At 41.8% G+C, this 19,386-nt stretch overlaps 2 protein-coding genes and 1 long non-coding RNA gene across 5 annotated transcripts in view; 1 reads left to right on the top strand and 2 right to left on the bottom strand.

Moving 5' to 3' along the window:
• Positions 1-11,231, bottom strand: part of rabgap1l (RAB GTPase activating protein 1-like) — a 41,734-nt gene extending 30,503 nt beyond the window's left edge. The window contains exons 1-13 of one of the 2 annotated variants that reach the window (XM_061297632.1): positions 11,110-11,231; positions 9,523-9,734; positions 8,886-9,036; positions 8,395-8,608; positions 7,677-7,851; positions 7,435-7,592; positions 7,251-7,361; positions 6,509-6,575; positions 6,206-6,308; positions 5,808-5,974; positions 3,138-3,270; positions 664-757; positions 2-152 (exon numbers count right to left, since the gene is read on the bottom strand). In XM_061297632.1, coding sequence (XP_061153616.1) covers positions 2-152; positions 664-757; positions 3,138-3,270; positions 5,808-5,974; positions 6,206-6,308; positions 6,509-6,575; positions 7,251-7,361; positions 7,435-7,592; positions 7,677-7,851; positions 8,395-8,608; positions 8,886-9,036; positions 9,523-9,660 — 1,662 coding nt within the window. In that variant the 5' untranslated portion in view covers positions 9,661-9,734; positions 11,110-11,231. The remainder of the gene's footprint in view (position 1; positions 153-663; positions 758-3,137; positions 3,271-5,807; positions 5,975-6,205; positions 6,309-6,508; positions 6,576-7,250; positions 7,362-7,434; positions 7,593-7,676; positions 7,852-8,394; positions 8,609-8,885; positions 9,037-9,522; positions 9,735-11,109) is intronic. The other variant, XM_061297633.1, reaches the window with a different exon arrangement.
• Positions 6,189-9,319, top strand: LOC133167097 (uncharacterized). Its single transcript, XR_009717905.1, has 3 exons — positions 6,189-6,326; positions 8,419-8,719; positions 8,842-9,319. It is a non-coding gene; the product is annotated as an uncharacterized LOC133167097 (long non-coding RNA).
• Positions 11,232-11,456: 225 nt separating the features above from the next.
• LOC133167367 (protein FAM163A-like) lies at positions 11,457-19,372 on the bottom strand. Of its 2 annotated transcripts, none has more exons than XM_061298124.1 (6): positions 17,980-19,372; positions 16,904-16,983; positions 13,926-14,028; positions 13,262-13,448; positions 13,074-13,188; positions 11,457-13,008 (listed from the first exon to the last, which is right to left on the bottom strand). In XM_061298124.1, exons 5-6 carry the CDS (start codon positions 13,164-13,166, stop codon positions 12,610-12,612), a joined length of 492 nt encoding a protein of 163 aa, XP_061154108.1. In that variant the 5' UTR covers positions 13,167-13,188; positions 13,262-13,448; positions 13,926-14,028; positions 16,904-16,983; positions 17,980-19,372; the 3' UTR covers positions 11,457-12,609. The 2 variants fall into 2 exon arrangements, with proteins under 2 accessions (XP_061154108.1, XP_061154109.1); XM_061298125.1 differs by having other exon boundaries at positions 13,262-13,334.
• Positions 19,373-19,386: the final 14 nt, after the last annotated feature.

Genomic DNA, 19,386 nt, shown 5'->3' with positions numbered 1-19,386 from the left:
CCTTGGTGATGAGGATGCGATAGTGTTCAAGCAGGTCATGGTTGTCGTGGCAACCGGCCAGCAGCTGCCATACTTCAGCTCTCAGTGGCTCTGGAATGCCACTCCGGACCAATGGGTGCAAACCCTTTGGACGAGTGGACAGGTTCCCATGCCTAAAATATATGGACAGTATTACTTCAAAAGCTTTTTTTTTTTTTTTAAACCAACTGCAATTGCAATACTTTTGTATATTAGCAGTTTATTTTTCATATAGGTACAAACGTATCTATAAGAGGCAATGCATTGGTAAAAGTGGATTTTACACACCGTCGTTGTATTAGTGTGACGAGAATTACTTTGTATACGATCCTATCTATATTCAATCATGCATGAAGGTAGGTTAGCAAAGATTAGCTTCGATTGTGTCAAAATTAACAACCGCATTTGTCTCATGAAAAAAAAAAAACATGATTTTCATGAGCGATATTCTGACAGACAATTGCAACCGCAATTTAAAATAAATCAAGACAATTTAAATCAAAGCGTGACAATTCAAACTGAAAAAGAATATTAAGAGCCAAAACATGCATTTTTTTTCCCAACTCATTTAATACCAACGACGGTCATAAATGTCAAAGATATGAATTGGGTTGGCAGTGAATGAGTTAAGCTTTATGTCCTTACCATCGAGTGAGAATTGCTCCCCACAACTCCAGAATTTTCTCAGGACAATCTTTCGAAACATCTCCCGTCCCGCTGGAGATTTCACTGTCACTGTCTACATACAACACAAATGGACCACAGAAGATTTATTAGAGCTTCGTCTCCAACAGTGACCTTGATGTCTGTGACGTTTGGCCCAATGAGAAGACAAAACTCAATCCCAGATCTCGCGCTAAGCATTTAAATTGTGCCTTTGTGTTCCGAGCGCACCGTTTAATAGGGGTTGGAGTGTTTCCACTGGGCCTACACATTCCATTATCGTAATGGGCGCCCATCTGGCGCTTTGCATCGTACTGAAGATGCAGCGGCAGCGCTGACCGCCTGAGTCTGTCTGTCTAGCCCCCGGCCGGTTCTGCTGGTGGACAGACGGATTCCCACACATAAACCACCCACTAGAACATAAACACAGTCTAGTCGAGTGTATGTGCGGCATTTAGACTAGCACACGTGGCCCTGGAATATCACATTGGTTTAATGGCTTTATACTTTCTGTACATTCACACAATTGAACAAATCATGGAGAATTGACTTTTCAAATAGTTACATAAGTGCTTGCTCTTTCATTATGTGGGGAATGAAATAAGCAAGTATTTTTACTGGATTGTAATGTAAACAATGACATCATTCCGATTACATAGGTGGAACATTTATAAAGAAGGTAGGATTTTAGGCGACATGGAATCGCTAACATGTCAATGCAAAATTTTAAGCAGAGCAGCAGTGTTAGCATATACGTACATACATATTAGCTTTTTTTTTTTTTAACCAGCATTTGGTGAGTAAAGGTGTTAAAACCGGGAAGGTGAAACGTGGGAACGGACACAGATTGGTGACTCATGCTATAGATACAGATATTCACTTACATGTTCCAAAGCAGTGACATTTTCAGGAGAAAAACTGTTGCGTGCATGGTGGCTTTCAAAAAAAGATTGGTTTATTTTCATGAATTATTATTATTATTATGTCCGATTCAAGTTATTTCTGTGAACACTGTGGTTTTTCCCTGAACAGAAATGAACCAATAGATTTTGTCTGAGCGCATTTCTTGCAGCCACGCTCTTTTTTTCTATACATCCCAACAACAAAAGCATGCATGTGCTTTGTATGTGCCCAAAGAGTCCGTTCAAATTGTTCAGATCCAGCACAAAGGTTTTGCACCAGAAGTCACGTGTGCTGATGTACATTCCTCGTATTACCTTTCAAATTATCTAGAGATAATGAAAATGTGAATAATAGTGCCCAAAATGATCACAGCTATGATTGCTTAAATGAACAATTACAAACAGACACTAGAATAAATGCAAAAAGCTTTATTTGGAATACAAAACATACAAAATGATCACTCCTATAAATTTTTGCACGGTAGAAATTGTAAATAGCAGCAAGCAAATGGAATTGCCATGCATGCAAGACTTTGCGAAACGTACCGGAAAACATGCTAGCGATATATTCAAATGACTGCGTTGATGACGGCGATAAGATTTGATGTTGCGTCCTCTTCTTCTTGTTCTTCTTTTATGTTTTGTTTCTTCTTCTTTCTTTGTTTGCTGTTGGGGTGCCCACTAGATGGGAGAAGCCAAAATAATGACTACCACTCTTCAAGATGCGAATTTTTCTGTAAAAAGATCCCTAACGTCTTCTAAAATTTTTGGAGCGTGCACATGACATAATTTAACCCTTTTTTTTTCTCTTTAGTCTCAAAACAAACTCTGCTTTATTTTTATTAATTTTATTAAATATATATATATATATATAGTACTGTTGGAAAGGGTGAGAAAAACATGCTCGACAATAATGACAGTGGTGTAGAGGGAACCGCAATGAGAAAAAAAACATGTCTCCTTGGGGCACCCTGAAGCCCGCAAGAAGGAAAAAAAAAAAATAGAATTAAATGTGTGGGCTTCTATTGACTGTGCGGGTATTCATTTTTGGACACAATAAGGCTGACCTCCAACTCCATGTCCCTGAGCGTCTCTATTTTCTCATCTCCAGGAAAGCAGGAGGGAGCGAGGGTTCACAAAGCCCTCTGAATGGCTCCCATATTGTGAAAAGCATCAACTACAGCGTGGGGAGCCAAAGAATGCCTTTGGCTGGCTCAATAATTGCACATGTCAACGCTTTTGTCGCCTTCTGTTAATACAAGGTGAACGTTTTGAAAACAAGCTATACGCAATAAAAATTCAAAATGCTCCCAATACAAGTACTGTATGATTTTTGAAATAAAAAGTTTGCTAATGACCAGACTGGCACATTGCAAGAATCATGCTGAACAGGAATCAATTGACACAATCGATGATGTTCATCCACATCCTTAATAGAATGTATTTGACACTAAAAAAAAAATCATCTCAACGCAAAATCTACTTGACCTCATTTTGGAATCGGTCCTAATAATTGAGAACAAAGTTGAAGTAGGAGTAAGTGGCTCCTCTTACCGTCATCCGCCGCCTCGTCCTCTTCAGCGGGTGAGGCCGGTTGTCCTTTGCCTGGATTATTTCTCTCCGCCTCCCTCTGAAGGCTCACCACCTCGTACATAGCGTCACTTTGACCTGTCCTCTCCGATGCATGCTGTGTCAACACACACAGTAGCATTAGCGTAACCCTTCAGCATTACAGTGTACGTCCAAAGCCCAAAATCAAAACCAAAGAAATGCTCACGCCCTTGGGTGTCATTTATTTCTAGACCATTTACTAAGTGTGCTGCTTTAGCCTCTCGCCTGCAGCTGGTGAAGTAGATCAATGAGCTTTGATCAGGGGTGGGCAAACTTTTTGACTCGCGGGCCGAACTGGGTTCTAAATTTGGACCGGAGGGCTGAACCAGGAGCAGATGGACGTAGTGTTTGTGTGAATTAATATAAGCGACCTGTAAAGGTCATTGCATAAAAGATTTTGGCCTTTAGTAGGTAGTAAAGCATGGATATTCCAAACAAGTTTTTTGAAAACAAATGCATTTATTAACAGCATTAAAAAATAATAATAATAATTCACTAAAAAACTGCTATCAGTGATTCTCATAAAATACGAGACTGTTATTATGAATAACAGTCTCCATCACTTCAGTGCCTGGAGGTCAGATTAATGAAAGATCTTATGAGATCACATCAAACGGCAAACATTCTGACCAAATATATTATCTTGAAGAATCGGTGAACGCATACATCCAAATAAAGTAATCAAAACGGCAACACGGTGAGGGGTATCTGAAAATCAGAGCAGAGTTTTAACTCACAAACACCTTGTAACAGAGGTGAGGAAACGAGAAACACTTCCTTAAAGTAAGCCTTAAGAACTTTACAGGTTAAGATTAGTCGCAAACAAGTGGTGCATCAATGTCCTTGAGCATCCTGCATTGTTTGAAAACGAGAATGGTCGCTAGTTTCAATCCCTGCGATGTGTACAAATCATATTCAAAATGCCTCCCCTTCATTTTCAGTGGGAACAGTGTTGTTGGTCTCCCTTTTTTGCTAGTGCGTCATAGTCTGGAGTAAAATTTGTTGTGGCAATTCTTAGGCGAGATCCGAGGTGTTGGTCCGTTTACCTCGATCTGTGACGGGTTGATGTTGACGTTCATGTGGCTGAACGTCACGTCGCGTACGTCGAGCCAAATTGGCCACTCTCTTTTAAATGCTCGGCACTGTGTCCACCTTGGGCGACTCATTTTAATGGAAGGATTCCAGGGGAAGGTTTGTGGGTGGCTTTAGCGCAAAACTGCATCTGAAAGCTCAGCGCGCGAATTACAAGAATGCTGTCGTCACAGCCCACGCTCTAAATTCGGGACTGATACAAATAGAGCGCGAGTGCGCCAACTCCGTACTACTGAGTACGTATACGCACTTGAGTGTGCACCGAGCTTTCTGACACGGCTTCCGGTAGTAAATGGGCAGGCGAGCGCTTCCCCCATCTACTGGGGAAACGCAGTCATTGCAGGCAAAATGACCAAAAAAAAAAAGTTTAATAATACAATTTTTTTCAGGGTTGGCGGGCCGGATTAAACGGTCCCGTGGGCCGGATGTGGCCCGCGGGCCGTAGTTTGCCCACCCCTGGCTTTGATGCACTATTGATCCAGCCCAAGCCCCCGTAACTTCTCGTGCCCTTTTTCAAGACGCTGACGAGAAGAAAAATAAATACAATGTAGCAGGTGGCTAGTTTTTTTTTAGAAAAATTCAGAGACATAGCAAATATAGCAAATGTGTTTGCTTTTTTTTAATGACTTCAAGAAGTGTGAAAAGGCCGGTTTGATGTTACTGTAAATAAATACACTTGAGAATCCCGCTGTCCCGTGACTTTGCAAGAAACTAAATCATGGTTCAAAGAGTTGACTTGTAAATCGGCATTTTAAAACATTCACAAATTTGAAAGCTCATGAGGTGACCTGAAAAAGGTTCGATGCAAATATTTGAGTATTAGTTGCCTGTAACAGAACTGACTGCACTGCACTACCCCAAATGTAATGTTTGCCTATCGTATGAATTATTATATTACATTCCAAAAATATTTTATGGGAAAATAGGACAATATCATTTTATGACGTGTGTAGCACCTGATAGGCAGCTTCCATAAATAAATACATAAATAAATATCTAAATAAAGTCAAATAAAAAAAATCCCTGCTCACCCCCCCCCCCCCTCCCCAGCCACACACAATATTATCTTTTAATAAGCTCTTAACCAGTGCACCAGTCTTCCGTTTACTCAGGAGATAACTCTGTAGGCAATCAGGCGTACAAGTCAGACTGCCGCCGTTAATTACCAACACGCCAATAATGAGAAAGAGCTACAATGGAAAGCTTCCCCACACTCTGCTGCCTTGCCAGTTCCCTAATGGATTACTAGAGTAGATCTGTAGTTTTCGCTTCTTTTTTTTTTTTTCTTCTTCTCCATACTAAATCAGAAGAAGCTGGCTGGTCATCGCTTGTCTCTGACACCTTTTGATCAAAGTTGTGAGGAAAGCCACATGGCACGTTATTGCCAGGAAGGTGACATTTAATTAACCCGTTTTTTCTTTTTTTTTTTTGCAGAACTCATCAAAGCAGCATATTGCCATCACTTTTAGAAATATAGAACAGACACTTTTGTTATTTTCATTTTTGCACGTGTGAACGTACCTGTCCAAGTTTGAGGTAAAAGGTCTCGCTGAAGGTCTTTCGGCTGAAGTACCAGAAACGTTCGTTGGAGGGATAAACCCTGACCAAAGTTTCCATCAGGAAGCGAACTGGTTCCACCACCTCTGTGACCACCAAGTCCACTGCTACCGTCATGTAAGCTTGCTTATCTGCACCAGACAATATATTGCTAGGCATTACACCACACGTAAAAAAACAATATTAGGAAAAAAAAAAAAGTACATTGCATTATAACGTACAACTGATTATTGTACAGTGATCAAATCATATTCTCACACTTTTTTCCCCCCATTTGAAATTCATGTGCATTAGAATATTATTATTACTAATCCACTCAAACTGTTTTTATGGTTGCAGATATTTGGAAACAGAAGTCAAACCTTTTGGCGTGTCTTCATTGAGGGCCTGGAAGGCTGCAATATTGGGGTTCCATGTTCCTGTGATCACATAGGCCTTTCCATCAGAAGTCTTTCCCATCGACTCCTGGGTAGGAAAGTGATGGTGAGATGTTTCATTAATAACCACCGTGTGTTATTAAACCGACTGCAATGCTTTGTAGTGTCAGTAGAACAAACAAAGCGCACATGTAGGTCGTCTAATATCCTATGCCGTATTCCACATGCATACTCGTTCAACAACCCGTACGACAATTCGAAAATGCCCAACTGCAATGCAAGACTCACCATGTCTAGCAGATGCATGTCGCTATTGCAAACCTTCTGGCCTGGACTTAGTAGCATTCCAAAACACCTACAAAGTAGACAGGAGCTTTACGCATGTTGGAATAAGTACAGAGTTTTTGAAATTATTATATTATTATGATGATATTTTATTATTCCCTAACATATTTACAGTACTACAATCATTCTAAAACAGCATTTAAATTTCCATCCATAAGTGCTGCAATTTCCACAAGGTGCAAATTGCTCCTCGAGTTTGGAGCGCCACCCAGTGGTTAGCAAAGAGACATCTCAAAATGTATTTACAAAAGTATTTACAAATCTAACATTTAAGATACAGTTTCGAATAGAAAGCACAATTCGAGCATATTGAACAATTGGTTTCATGTTGGATTCAAAGTCCATAGAAAAACAGTACACATTTTTTTAGACAATACCAAGGGATGAAGCATACTGTAGAATGACGCAACAAAAACAAATCCAAATGTCCACTGGCTGAGAAGATAAAAGCCCAGGTGCTGGTGAGGAAAATTGGAGTGACTGGGAAGGCAAAGTGTGTGTGGGGGGGGGGGGGGGGGGGGGTGACCTAGTTCTTTGGTGCAGCCATTCGGTCTCAGTGTACGAGTCCAATAACAAAGGCTGCGGGAAGTTGCAGGAATTGGTTCACGCAAAAAAGTAGTCCCTCAAGGAATTACACTACGGCAATTTCAGGTGTAGCTGACGCCCGGCCCGGCCCGCCTCTCACCTCTCAATCACCAGCTCCTTGTTGCTAATTTGCTGCACTGTAATCACAACTTTCTTCGGAACATTCTGTCGCAGTTTGAAGTACAATTTGTCTCGGTCCTTGGGAACCGGACTGCGAAAAGAGACACGGCGGATTATTAAACGGAATTCAAGTGTGTCTTCGTTTTTACACGCTGGCAAAATACCTGAAATTTCCCTTGCCGTCATCTTCCTTAATCTCCAGGGTGACGGTGAAAATAAAGAGGTTACTGTCGAGAGGACTCAACAGCGGCGTCTCTCTGATATCAGTCGGCCGCGAAGAGCGGCGAAAGGCTGTCGAGAAACTGTACAGGATTCGACTGACCTACATGGGAGGAGAAGATCAATTTATTTGCACAGAAATATCAAAAAGAAATATCTTGGGTGAAGTGCTACAAATATTGCTTACGGCCTCCTGGATGTGGCAGGCGAAGACGTGAATTTGGAAGACCTCGGAGCTCCGATAACTCTCGGTGAAGCAAAAACTGTCACTTTCCACCGAACCGTCGCGCCCGCGGGCACAGAACAACACCTTGTAGATGGGAAAGGAGAAAATCTCTGTGCCCGATGCCTGGTCCACAACCCTGAAAAAAAGTGATGGGAAAAAAAATATCTTCATTCCGATCATTCTGGTAATCATTGAAATCGGAGTTAATCAAACGATTATTGACTTTGTGGTACAATACAAGAAAAATGAAGGAAACAAAAAAAAAATTCTATGAAACACTATGTTAAGTTGAATTTGGACCAAAGTATATAATGTTAATTATTTTAAAATTTAAAAAAGGTGCAAACGTATGAATTCAAGTATCATTTTCTTGTATAAACAAACATAGGAATAATAACAATAATCATTTGTTCCTTTTGGAGTCATGGAATGTCATTTCAACTCATCATTTCATTTGGATTAATTGCACAATTGTCTTAATTGTCTTCATTCTTATCAAGTCAGTGCCTTGAACTGACCTGAAAGCTCAATGCTTTGCAACTTTGCACTCTGGAAGGAAAAAAAAAAATCTCCGTGGCAGAGGCAATGTGGTAGAATGAAGTTGACCTTTTTTTTTTTTTTTTTTTTTCTTTCTTTCTTTCTTTCTTTCTTTCTTTCTTTCTTTCACCAAATGGCTTACCTCACCGAACCTTCTGGTCCGCAGGGTACATGCAGAGTGACGGGGATAGGGATGGCACTGTCGGCCCGCAAGGTAGCCATGGCTCTCTGCGCTTCGGCTTCATCGCGAGGAGCCTTGACGCAAGTGCTGCCCAAGTAAGACAGCTTATTGAACTGCACGCTGTCTTCCTCTTGAATGGCGGGGCTAGCCGGCGCTGGGCACGGCCATGTTATCTCTGGAGGATGGAGGACATAGCTGTCTTTCATTATTGGCGGTCACAAACGACTACCATGGAGCTGCTGTGCCAAGCAACACACTGTGAGGAGAAGTAGGAGCTCCGCAAAAGGTGAGAGAATGGCACGGGATGTTAGAGAAAACTTCACAAAACAGGAAGCAGAACAATGGGCGAGGGAGAACTTCCACTGCTGACTGGCTTTTACTCTTACAATTTCCTCTCACTTCACTCAGCATTAGGGAAGCACTGGTGGTGTTTGTGGAGAAGCCCACACTACCTGGCGGTTGTATCTCCAGGGCTTCTGGGTTGCTGTGCTTCTCCATCTCTTCCACGCTACTTTTCTCCACTTTCTCGTCGTCGTCGTCGTCGTCGTCATCCAGCACCTCCTCCATTGCTTTCTCCAGCTGCTCACTACCGTTCCAAGACATCTGGTGGAGGAGGAAGGACCATGAATATTCAAGTAGGGGGTCAGCACACAAAAGGAGAAGAACATAGACCGTGAAGAAGAACATGGAGCTTCCTGGATTATACTAAGGCCATGTTAGCTACTATTGGTTCGCTCAAAAGAGACAATTGGAAAAACAATGCTATCATTTTGTTTCTTTATTACTTCACAATGAAGTGTTTTGGTGGATCACAAATTATTGCCCAACCCAAAGTGTAAATTCCAGATTCCCCCAATGTAGGACTACTAAAGGTTATCTTATCTCATGACTGGATTTAATTTTATGACCACTCCACCCCTCTATTTGCTATTAGCCGGAAATTAATAGAGGAAAACAATGAGACAAAACCTTTTGTTTAAAAAAAAACAAAAAAAAATCACGACAAGGTTTTACCCGCTCCATTGTTTCACTTTTTACCAAAGTCTATGTACTAAATATCTTTCAAAAGCTAATGAATGTATATCTGACCTTGAGCTTGGGTTTTCCTTCCGAGCCTTGAGGTGAGCCAGTGGCACCAGGCTGTACCAGAACAAACTCCTCGCTGGTGACGGTGGCCACTGACTCTGTGGAACTGCTGACTTTCCGCAGAGAGGAGCTGTCATCCATGGCTGACTCTTCTCAGGAAGTGCAGGGGAGACCAGAGTTGAATCTCTCCCCTTTCCTCCCCACTTCAGCCACTTCTGGATCCAAAAAAAAAAAAAAAAAACCCAAGCTTGTGTTACAACGTAAAAGATATATTTGGACTTTTAAAACGTCTTCTATACATGAAAATGTTTGTTCCTTCTATTCAGACATGCACACAAAGGCATGGACAGCAACCACGTCATGTGCTCCAATCACACTTATTGAATTAGAGCAAGTAGGATGAACAATCGAAGGAAATAAAGGCCACAGAGAATCAAACCAATAGCGCAAATGTTGGAAAAATGGGCCTCTTCCAGCACTTACTAAAATACACAAATACGTCACATTTGACATATATCCTGCACGTCATGCAATGGCTGCATTTTGTATGTGTAATGCATATTAATCATCAAACTGAACTCGAGTTTCTGGTAGAAAAGTGGCTAAATTAGCACCCGGTTATTACAAACCTTGATTTAAAGCTCGGCAACACCAAAACAAACTGAATATGTGACATTGCATCATGGAGGGAGACTGTGTCTGCGGGTTTGTGAGGCAGTGACAATCCCAAAATTGAAGTTCCTACACATCTGATGGAGAAATTCATCCATGCATCGACATTTTCTTTTGCACTTTTCTTCATTTATTACAAATGAATTCTAAATCTTGTTTTAGGTAGCATCCCTATTGTTTACTGTAGATAAATGACATGATAGAAGAGGCTGTTGTGGCAACCTGTATTATGCACTGATCCAAAAGCCCAAGCAGATATTGACATTGCAGGTGAGCAAATAACAGCACCTCACTTTCAAATCAGTTACACAAAGAAGAAACTAGACACTCAAAATACAACTCTAAACCATTTCTCTCTATTGAAGTCAGGAAAAATATGTGTCCAAAAAACGTTTTCAACATTTATAAGCGTGACCAAGTTTTGTCAACAGCACAGACAAACTTCCCTTAGCATCAGCAGCATTTGATGATGCAATCTAAGTGGGAAATAAAGTGCCACTTAGCACAGGTCAATAAAGAACAGGCTCCTCGAGTTTAACAATCCAGCCAATGCAACATTAGCCAGCGTGAAGCTACTCTCTCTAATCCTTCTCCTCTCCGCGAGAGTGCCAAATCTAAAAGCGTTGCAGAGCTGCAGATGTGCACCAGGATGTGAGCACAGGTAAGTGCAAACTCATCAGGAAGTTGCAACCGGACCAGGTTACTAAATGCTAGCTTTCATCGAAGCTAATGTTCTGCTAACGCCACCCATCTCGAACGAAGTCCAAAACATTGGCTCCTTTTTGGGAAGGGCGACAGACAACACCCAAAGCGTGCATCAGAAGAGAATAAAGAAGGAATTCCACATTTTAAAGAGATCAAAACGTCACGCAGTCGCTGAAATACGTGCATTTGTTGACAAACAAGCTGTCAACTTACTTGCTTGAAACGATGACGAGTTGCCTGCTAGCTGTCAAGAGTTCGCCGAAGATCGTATGTACGGACGGGACGTATCACTCGAGGAGCCAACTGCACGCTTTCCGGCCTGTTGTGTGCTGATGCGCATGCGCACTCGCTTCGGTTCAAGCGTGGACGTGGACGCGTATATTTAAATAAATAAATAAATAAATAAATAAATAAATAAATAAATAAATAAATAAATAAATAAATAAATAAATAAATAAATAAATAAATGAATAAATGAATAAATGAATAAATAAACATTCTCAGAATCCATCATTTGAAGGTTATTAATTACAATGATTAAAAATAATCACACATATTCATTCCAAGCATTTACAAATCTTTATTTGTCAAAATGTATAACTGTCAAATACTACTGTACATATGTATGTCAATTTTTTTTTTTTTTAAATGAACATTTCAAAATATCTTTTGTTCCATTTAAATAGTAGCTACTGGAACAATTAGGTAGGTAGGTGATATAATAGGTGAAGGATTTTTTTTTTGTAACAAAAGTTTTTTTCCTGACATTCTGTATTGACCTTTATAAACACGAGACTTTTCACATTGATTTGAGTCATGACTTTATACATCTGCCCTTGCTCATACAAAGAAAAGAAATTCTTCTTTTGTTTTTGTAAATCTGGATGAAGCCACGCAAAAACAAAGCTGCTGTTATCAATGGTGTCATGTTTTGACTGAGGAGGTTGTGTATTCTAAAAAAAAAATGGTATACTCCAAAATTGTATATACCACAGAAAGATTGTCGAACACAAACAAAGATGGCATCTAAAAAGTGTGTGTCCTCACCATGTGACAAGAAATTACAGCACTGTGTTCAACATCAACATGAGAGTCATAGCAGAAAAGAAAAAAGGTTACAAAAGGAAACACATGCACACGTCCATCTGACATTTTTGCATCATTGCCAGTGAAGACTAACGGCAAGTAATATTCAGCAGAAAAATGACACCATAACGTAAAACAAATGTCATCTACTAATGTGGTTGCTCCCTTCACTTATGTTGTCATCTAAAAAATGACTTGAAGCTAAAAAGACTCCAATCTTCTTTCAAATACACACATAGGGACACAAAATGGAAGCTCAGTAATTCACCAAGCGAACCAATGATTCACTCTTTACTGCAGCTCACATACTCGTGTGGCAATAAGCTAAGATAATGACATCACCAGTGAGTCTTAAATCATCTTGCATAGAGACAGAAACGCTTTTAAATGTCACCATGCACTGATACGTAAGATCCAGAAAATGGTAGGTAGGTAGGTAGGATGATGTTTTGGGCAGATATGTAAACGCTACTTTAGGTCAGATGGCCCTCGCTCAATGAAATCAATTAACAGTCACATGACAGTGTCGTTTACAAACAGACACTGCACATCAAATAAAGTTAGTACAATCAACGAATCCACCATAATAAAGCGTCCATGAAGAATCCCGCGCTTCTGGCCGCAGTGTCACACTTGCGTGCTGATGGCTCGAGTGTTGGTGTAGAAATCAGGCGCTCTGCTCCGCGGCGCTTCCCTCAGCAGGGATCCTTCCACGACGGGCAGCGGCATGACCAGCGCCTGGTTCTCGTAGTGCGTGGGCATGTAAGTGACGCGCTCGCCGCCGTTGCGCATCTCGTTAGCGCTCCGGATGAAGAAGGGCGAGTCGTACGGGGAGCAGGAGGGGCAGTAGCGGCCGCGCCCCGCTGCGGCTTTCCTGGGTTTGGACGTGGGAGGCGGCCGCAGGGGGGAAAGTGACAGCGGGGTGCTGAAGGTCCCATCCAGGCCGGAGATGCTGCAGGTGTTGCGTTCAAAGTGTTGCAGAGAGTTGGAGCCGCTGTCTGAGCCATTCTTCTTACAGCAGTAGTACTGAAGAAGAAATCAGAAAGATTTCATTTCCAGATGTCCGAACAAAAAGGGAGAAGGTGGTGTACCTGGAGTCGACAGTAACAGAGCACAGCTATGATACACAGAAGTATCACTGTGGCCAGTATTCCTCCAGTTATGACAACAGTTCCAGCTGTCATCCGACCAGCTCTCCATCAAACTCTGACAAAAGGTACGAGAAACAGCGAGTTCACGAGAGATTGCGCAATTTGTGTGCGAACGCCGTTTCGCTCACATCAGAAGAGTGTCCCTGGGTAACTGGAAGCTCAGAGGTTAGCGTGCTGTGGTCCCGCCCCTGGAATAACACGCTTCATGGACATTTCGGTGGACAGAACAAATATTGGAGATTTGCTTGCATTGTAGGATTGACCATCTAAATGTAGTTTTCTCAATCTCCACAAGGGGGCGGTAAGGGACAGAAACTGGCCAGATAAGAGTACAAAGAGGGAGAGAGGCAAATGATGCAAGATTATGAAGAGAGATGAAAGTAGAACAAAGTTTCACAGCAACAGTCACGTTCATAAAATTACTCATGGGAAGAGGAAATCAAATGGATCCACTCACAACCCAAAGCATACCACATCATTTGAAAAAAATCTCATTACATGCAATCTGTTGAAATGTAAACATTACTTTATAGCAGTAGGTTATTAGCGTCGTCTAATGGTTGTCTAATCTTCCATTGGTGAAAGGACAACAGGTAACAATTAACACCAAAAGTCTTAAGCTCTCTCAGCCGGATATTATTAAAGTGACTTTGCTGCATGAAATCGGGATCTGCTTAAGCAAAAAAAAAAAAAGAAAAAAAGAAAAAAGCATTCACATCCACCACAGGCCTTGTATCTGCATCAGTACACCACAGGCGCTGGGTTAATGTTTCTGTCAGATGGCACTTTTACCTTCAATTATTTGTGGAGAACAAATAGCAGACTCCCTCCGACATCATCCAGCATTAGAAGTCTCTGGAAAGGCTGCAATCTCAGAGCCAAGTCACCAAGCAACCTGTCAGAAATAATGGATGTATTTGGAATTTAGCTTCATAAAGTACTCAGAGACCTAATTCCATTTTTATGTTTTGGATCAGTGTGTGTGTGTGTGTGTGTGTGTGTGTGTGTGTATCCATGAGCCAGCACGCAAAGGCCCATTTGCACACTCATGCAAGATGAGCAAAAACAGAAGGCGGCTGGCTCCTGATTCCAGTGGCCCTTGATCCCACGTATCGACAACGCCCTTGACACGTGCACATTGTCATTTGGCTGTTTTGATGTCAATCCAAATAATGAGCAACACCCCCCCTCCCCTTCCTAACTTAGCTATTTCTCCCTCTGATGGAATGTTCCCAATGGAGTCATGGCCATCAGTCTTCAGAAATGCCTTGACTAGCCTGAGGGTTTTTAAAAGATTGATTTTTTCTTTTAATTCTAGCATTCAGCTAGAGTGGCAACCCCTCATCTTATAATATTTCATGCTGCCTTGTTGACAGAAACATATTTAATAATTCCGTCCATCCATCCATGCATCGTTCTCAATGGTTTTAGCCTGGAACTATCCCAATTTGACTTTTGGCAACACAATGGAAGTGTCTAGTAATGACCCATGGGTGGGATCTCCATGAAAAGCAAATGACAGTAGAAAGAGTAAATGCCAAACGAAAGTCCTTAAACAAAGCATGGAGAATCCTCTTCCAGCAGTTAATGGGATTTTTATCTGCAGCTTGCAGCAGCTCAAACAAAGATCTAATCTCCTACGCAGCACTGAAATGAACATAATGAGTCGACTCGAAACTCAATACAGAAGCAGACGCAAATGAAATCATAGCGTAAATGTTGGAGGTCATTGGATTCCAGGTAATGTGAGCTGACAATAACTGACTGTTATCTCAGTAGCGGTTGCACACGTGGACCTTTGGCATGGTAACCCAGAAGAGACATGAAACAAAAACTGCTTGGATGGAATTCATCGGGCATTGATGATCGTCATTGTGATCGGGTTTGGTTAACCATACAATGTTTGATAGTTCCGAGTCTTCTCCGCCTCACCCTTAAAGTGAGCTGGGACATGCAGCGTCCACCTGCCCCATCCAAATGAATGATCTCCACTAAAAGAGATAAGATTCTCAGATCTGGGAGCATTTCCAAAGCAATGGAAAACCTTAAAAGCAAAGTGACAGATACAAAATGTTGCTCAAGCTTCTTTCTCTTGCTTCTCAATCAAATCAAGTTTAGTGGCAAGAGACTAGACAGGACGAAAGATCAATCAAATTCAATCACCTGATTCTTCCGCTGGTCATTTACGGCAAAGAATGCAGTGAGTGCAAAGAACCACTCCCCAGAATCATCATCTTGGACCAATACACAAACAAAGATGCTTGATCAATAGCGGCGCTTAGACAACTTTGTCTTGGGAAGTGAAAGAAAGAGAATTTGATTGTTTCCTCTATCCAAGCTAAAATTTCAATTGGAGTGAATCATACGATGCGGGCTGCCATCGCCAAGCCTGCCAGCTTCTGATTCAGCTCTTATACTCAGGAACATCAAGTCCAACGCAAACACAAGAGGACAACCTGGCAACAGATTCAAAAGAACAAGACCGATGAAAACACACTTACACACAAATCCATGGTGCACCAAAGTCAGATAGGATACACCCCAGCACACACACACACGACACTAATGAAGACAAAAAATGGAGGACTGAAAAGATGATGAGAAACAGAACATGATGCAATAGTTCAGCGTCAACGGAAAATGAAGCCTATGTATCCCATAGGGTGAGTGAGATATGACAGCTTATGCGAGAAATTTTCCAGAACAGATGTGATCGGATCAGAACTTATTTGTCTTGAGACATGATGCAGATAGCAAGGGAGCACTTACAATATACAATACAGCAACAATACATTATTACTTGATATATCGTTTTATTTATTATTACTATTGTAATAGTTTTATTCATGTTGAACTACAGTATGTTTCATAAATTGGTGATTTCGTTTCATGTGGGATTGGTTGCACAGCATGTTGCCGATCGGGGCTCTGACACACTTTGGTAATTAGCATAAAAAAAAGAAAAAAAAGTTGAAGCTTCAAACAAAGCTTGCATAAGATCTGTGCTGATGAAGTCAAATAAAGTTAAGGAGTTTCTATATACCAACTTGAGTGGTTCTCTAGGGGGGGGTAAAGAAAATGAATTCCATCTCTGAGTACCAAGTTGTTTTCCTTTCTATTCTCATGTGGTTGAGTTAAGAGTAGGAGGATTTCGTGACCGGGGATCCAGACGATGCCGTACCCGACGGCAACAAGTAAATATTTGATGCATTTCTTTTATCTATTGAATATCTGTGATTTTTTTATTTTATTTGCATTAAGTCTTAACAAGAAGTGCAAGTGTGTGACTAAAGGATCATATAGAATGTATGTCTTGATTGTTTATGTTCTTCCATTTGTGTGACTAGAGCACAAAAGCACCAATGCAGCCATTTTGAAGTGTCCTCAATAATTTACACGGCACTTTTCAAAGTCTTTCCACATTTCCAGCTTGTTTTCAAAGCGCTACACACTAACCCTCTGTACACACAAATACACAACACAAAGACACTTTGGGCCTAAGGGCAATTTAGTTGATTTACTTCATTGCATATGTTGCTTCTTAGTTAATAATAATAATAATTCAGAAAATGGATGGATGGATTTCAATTGATGGCCGCGCTTCTGGACATGTGGAACCTTTTGGCTACAGCAAAGCTTTTCTGTGGCTGCGGTGTCACACATGATAGGCCTGACTGCAGACACCTCTGGGAAATCAGCCCATTTCCTGTTGCATCACTTCTACCAGAAGCGGAGAATTTAAGATGTGTGTGTGTGTGTGTTTTATTTACTGTGGCTGTATTTTTGCATCCTCCCTCGGTCAGAAGTGGGTCAGAGCACACCTGCTTTTTCTTCCACAGCGTTTGCAGACCTGTTGGCACCGACAATCGTAAATGTTAATATTTCTGATGACATATCCTTTTATGGTCATGACAAATTTTGGGTTGAGGAGGCACACACTATGAAATGGAATAGATAGCCAATAAGAAAGGGACCTAAACTTGTATTCATGTCATGGAAATTTGCTGCGTAGGAAGAATACACTTTAATGTACTTCTTTGCCATCCATCCATTATTGGACTCACTGAGTCAGCATATTCCAGATGACTTTAGTTGAGAGGTGGCGGTGTACACAATTAAGAATGACATTAACCCAGTGCTTCTCAAATAGTGGGGCGCGCCCCCCTTGGGGGGCGCGGTGCTATTCCTGGGGGGGCGCGTGTGACCCTGGGGAACAGGCTTTTTTTTTGGCAGTACTAGAATAAAGTGTAATTGCGCGTTTACTACAGCAGGGGGCAGTGGCGCTCTCATTGTTACTTCTGTCACGTTTGGGACAGTGCAACATTTTACGACTTACAAGACAAGTTAGGATAGTCACGGTGGGGAGGGGGGGGGGGGCGCGAATAGTTTTCTTCTTGCTAGGGGGGGGCGTAACAGAAAATAATCGAGAAGCACTGCATTAACCTAACATGCTTTTGAGGTGTTGAAAGAAGACTATCAAATAAAATGCTGCAGGGGATTAACTGTGGCTGCATAAATCTACGAGGCGATAGATCTACCACCACCCATTTTTGCTCCTTTATTTATTTTGGAGGGGGGGGGGGGGGCATATTTGCACATCCAAAGTTCCTGCAGCCTGCATGCTAGTCATTTGGCACCAATGAACGCCCCCCACTCTACATATATATATTTACATAAGCTACTTACATATTGTTTTTTTTGTTATTTGCATTCCGCCAAAACCACAACATATAGCTCCATAAAGTAAATTGCAGCACTGAAAAATAAGAGGAAAAAGAAGACATAATCCAACACTCCAAAAAAAAATGTTTGGACTTTTTGGACATTGACACCGCACACATCATACCTGAGATGGTTGCTTACACGGCGCGCCGGGTTCTGCTCGGTGAGGCTGAGCAAAGTCAAGGCTGCAGCATCCTCGTCAAACAAGCACCGACGCGCAGCCAACTATCGCGTCCAAACGGCCCGGCCCGCCCGTCCGCTAAAAGGTCAGAAAGGCTGCACACAGCGAAAACGCACAGATGACGCACAACAACCGAGCGAGCGCTTTTACGCGCGTTGAAAAGAATCCGAAATGTCAGCACTCCGACTGGATCAACAGCTGCTGGGGAAGCTTGAAGACCAGAAAATCACTGCTGAAACATCATCCAAGTGACGAGGAGGAGGCGGCGCATACAAAATTGGAGCCGCCCCCAAAACGCACACATTTGCATCTGCGGTCACAAACTGGACGACTTGAGCTCCATCGTTTGGTTTTAACACATAATAAAACATTGCATGATGAAAAAACATTTGTTGCTGTTTTATTTTACATCTAGTCTGCAAAAATCAACATTCTCTAGGAATTTCTACTTCTTCCTGTTTGATTAGGAGTATAATGGCCAGTGTTCTGGATTGATGTGATTTTCATTTCATAAAACCTTGACTGTTAACAGTGTGATGAATAAAGTGTAACCCTGGCCACCATATTGAAAAACATTCTGGCTACGCCCCCGATTATAAAGTCCTGACGTATCAGTGACACTCCTCAATAGCAGAAGGTCAACGCATGGATGAACCACTCAGCTTCGCGGGGTTGTCGAGAGAACACACAATGGTTTTGTGCCTCGCTTACGCAAAAAAAGTGATGTGATACGTGCGACAGTAGGTCACCCCGATGAGCTACGGTAATTGATTTGCCCTCAATCACTGCTGTCTTAATCTACTTACTAATCCGTGCAGATATCGACATAGTGGACCTGGCTGACCAAACGAGGCCGAGTCGGGTTGATTAGAATAGACCCCGGCTTTTATCAAGCCATTTATGGTCTATTCTGTTTGCAGCAAGTGCAAAGGTCACGTAAGCCGCCAAGCATCAAAAGTGTCCATCCGTATTCTGTACATAAAAAGGTCACCACCGCTGACAATTTGTCCTACGCGGCTTTATGGGCAACACTGAGCGGAAGAATAGCTGCAAATGTGTTCAAGCCTGATATGATGTATAGCTTACGTCGGTTGGCTCCACTAATCCTGCAGTGTCAGGCACCAAAGGCACAACGGTCAAACTCAACATGGCAATACTTACCATTAAAAACATTCGGGAGAATTAAAAGGAAAAAAAAAAAACGGGTGCGACTGCAGACTGCATGTCCGCCACGTGGAACGTCCGTCATATCTGCATATGGATTCTTTGCAGCTGCCATAAACACGCTTTAATGGAAGTGTCAGGGTGTGTGATTGCATATTAACCGGGGCGGGAGCTCAGCTGCAACTG

This window comes from Syngnathus typhle, linkage group LG14 (genome assembly GCF_033458585.1).
Source record: "Syngnathus typhle isolate RoL2023-S1 ecotype Sweden linkage group LG14, RoL_Styp_1.0, whole genome shotgun sequence".
Lineage (NCBI taxonomy): Eukaryota > Metazoa > Chordata > Actinopteri > Syngnathiformes > Syngnathidae > Syngnathus > Syngnathus typhle.
This window is presented reverse-complemented; position numbering and strand designations above follow the sequence as displayed.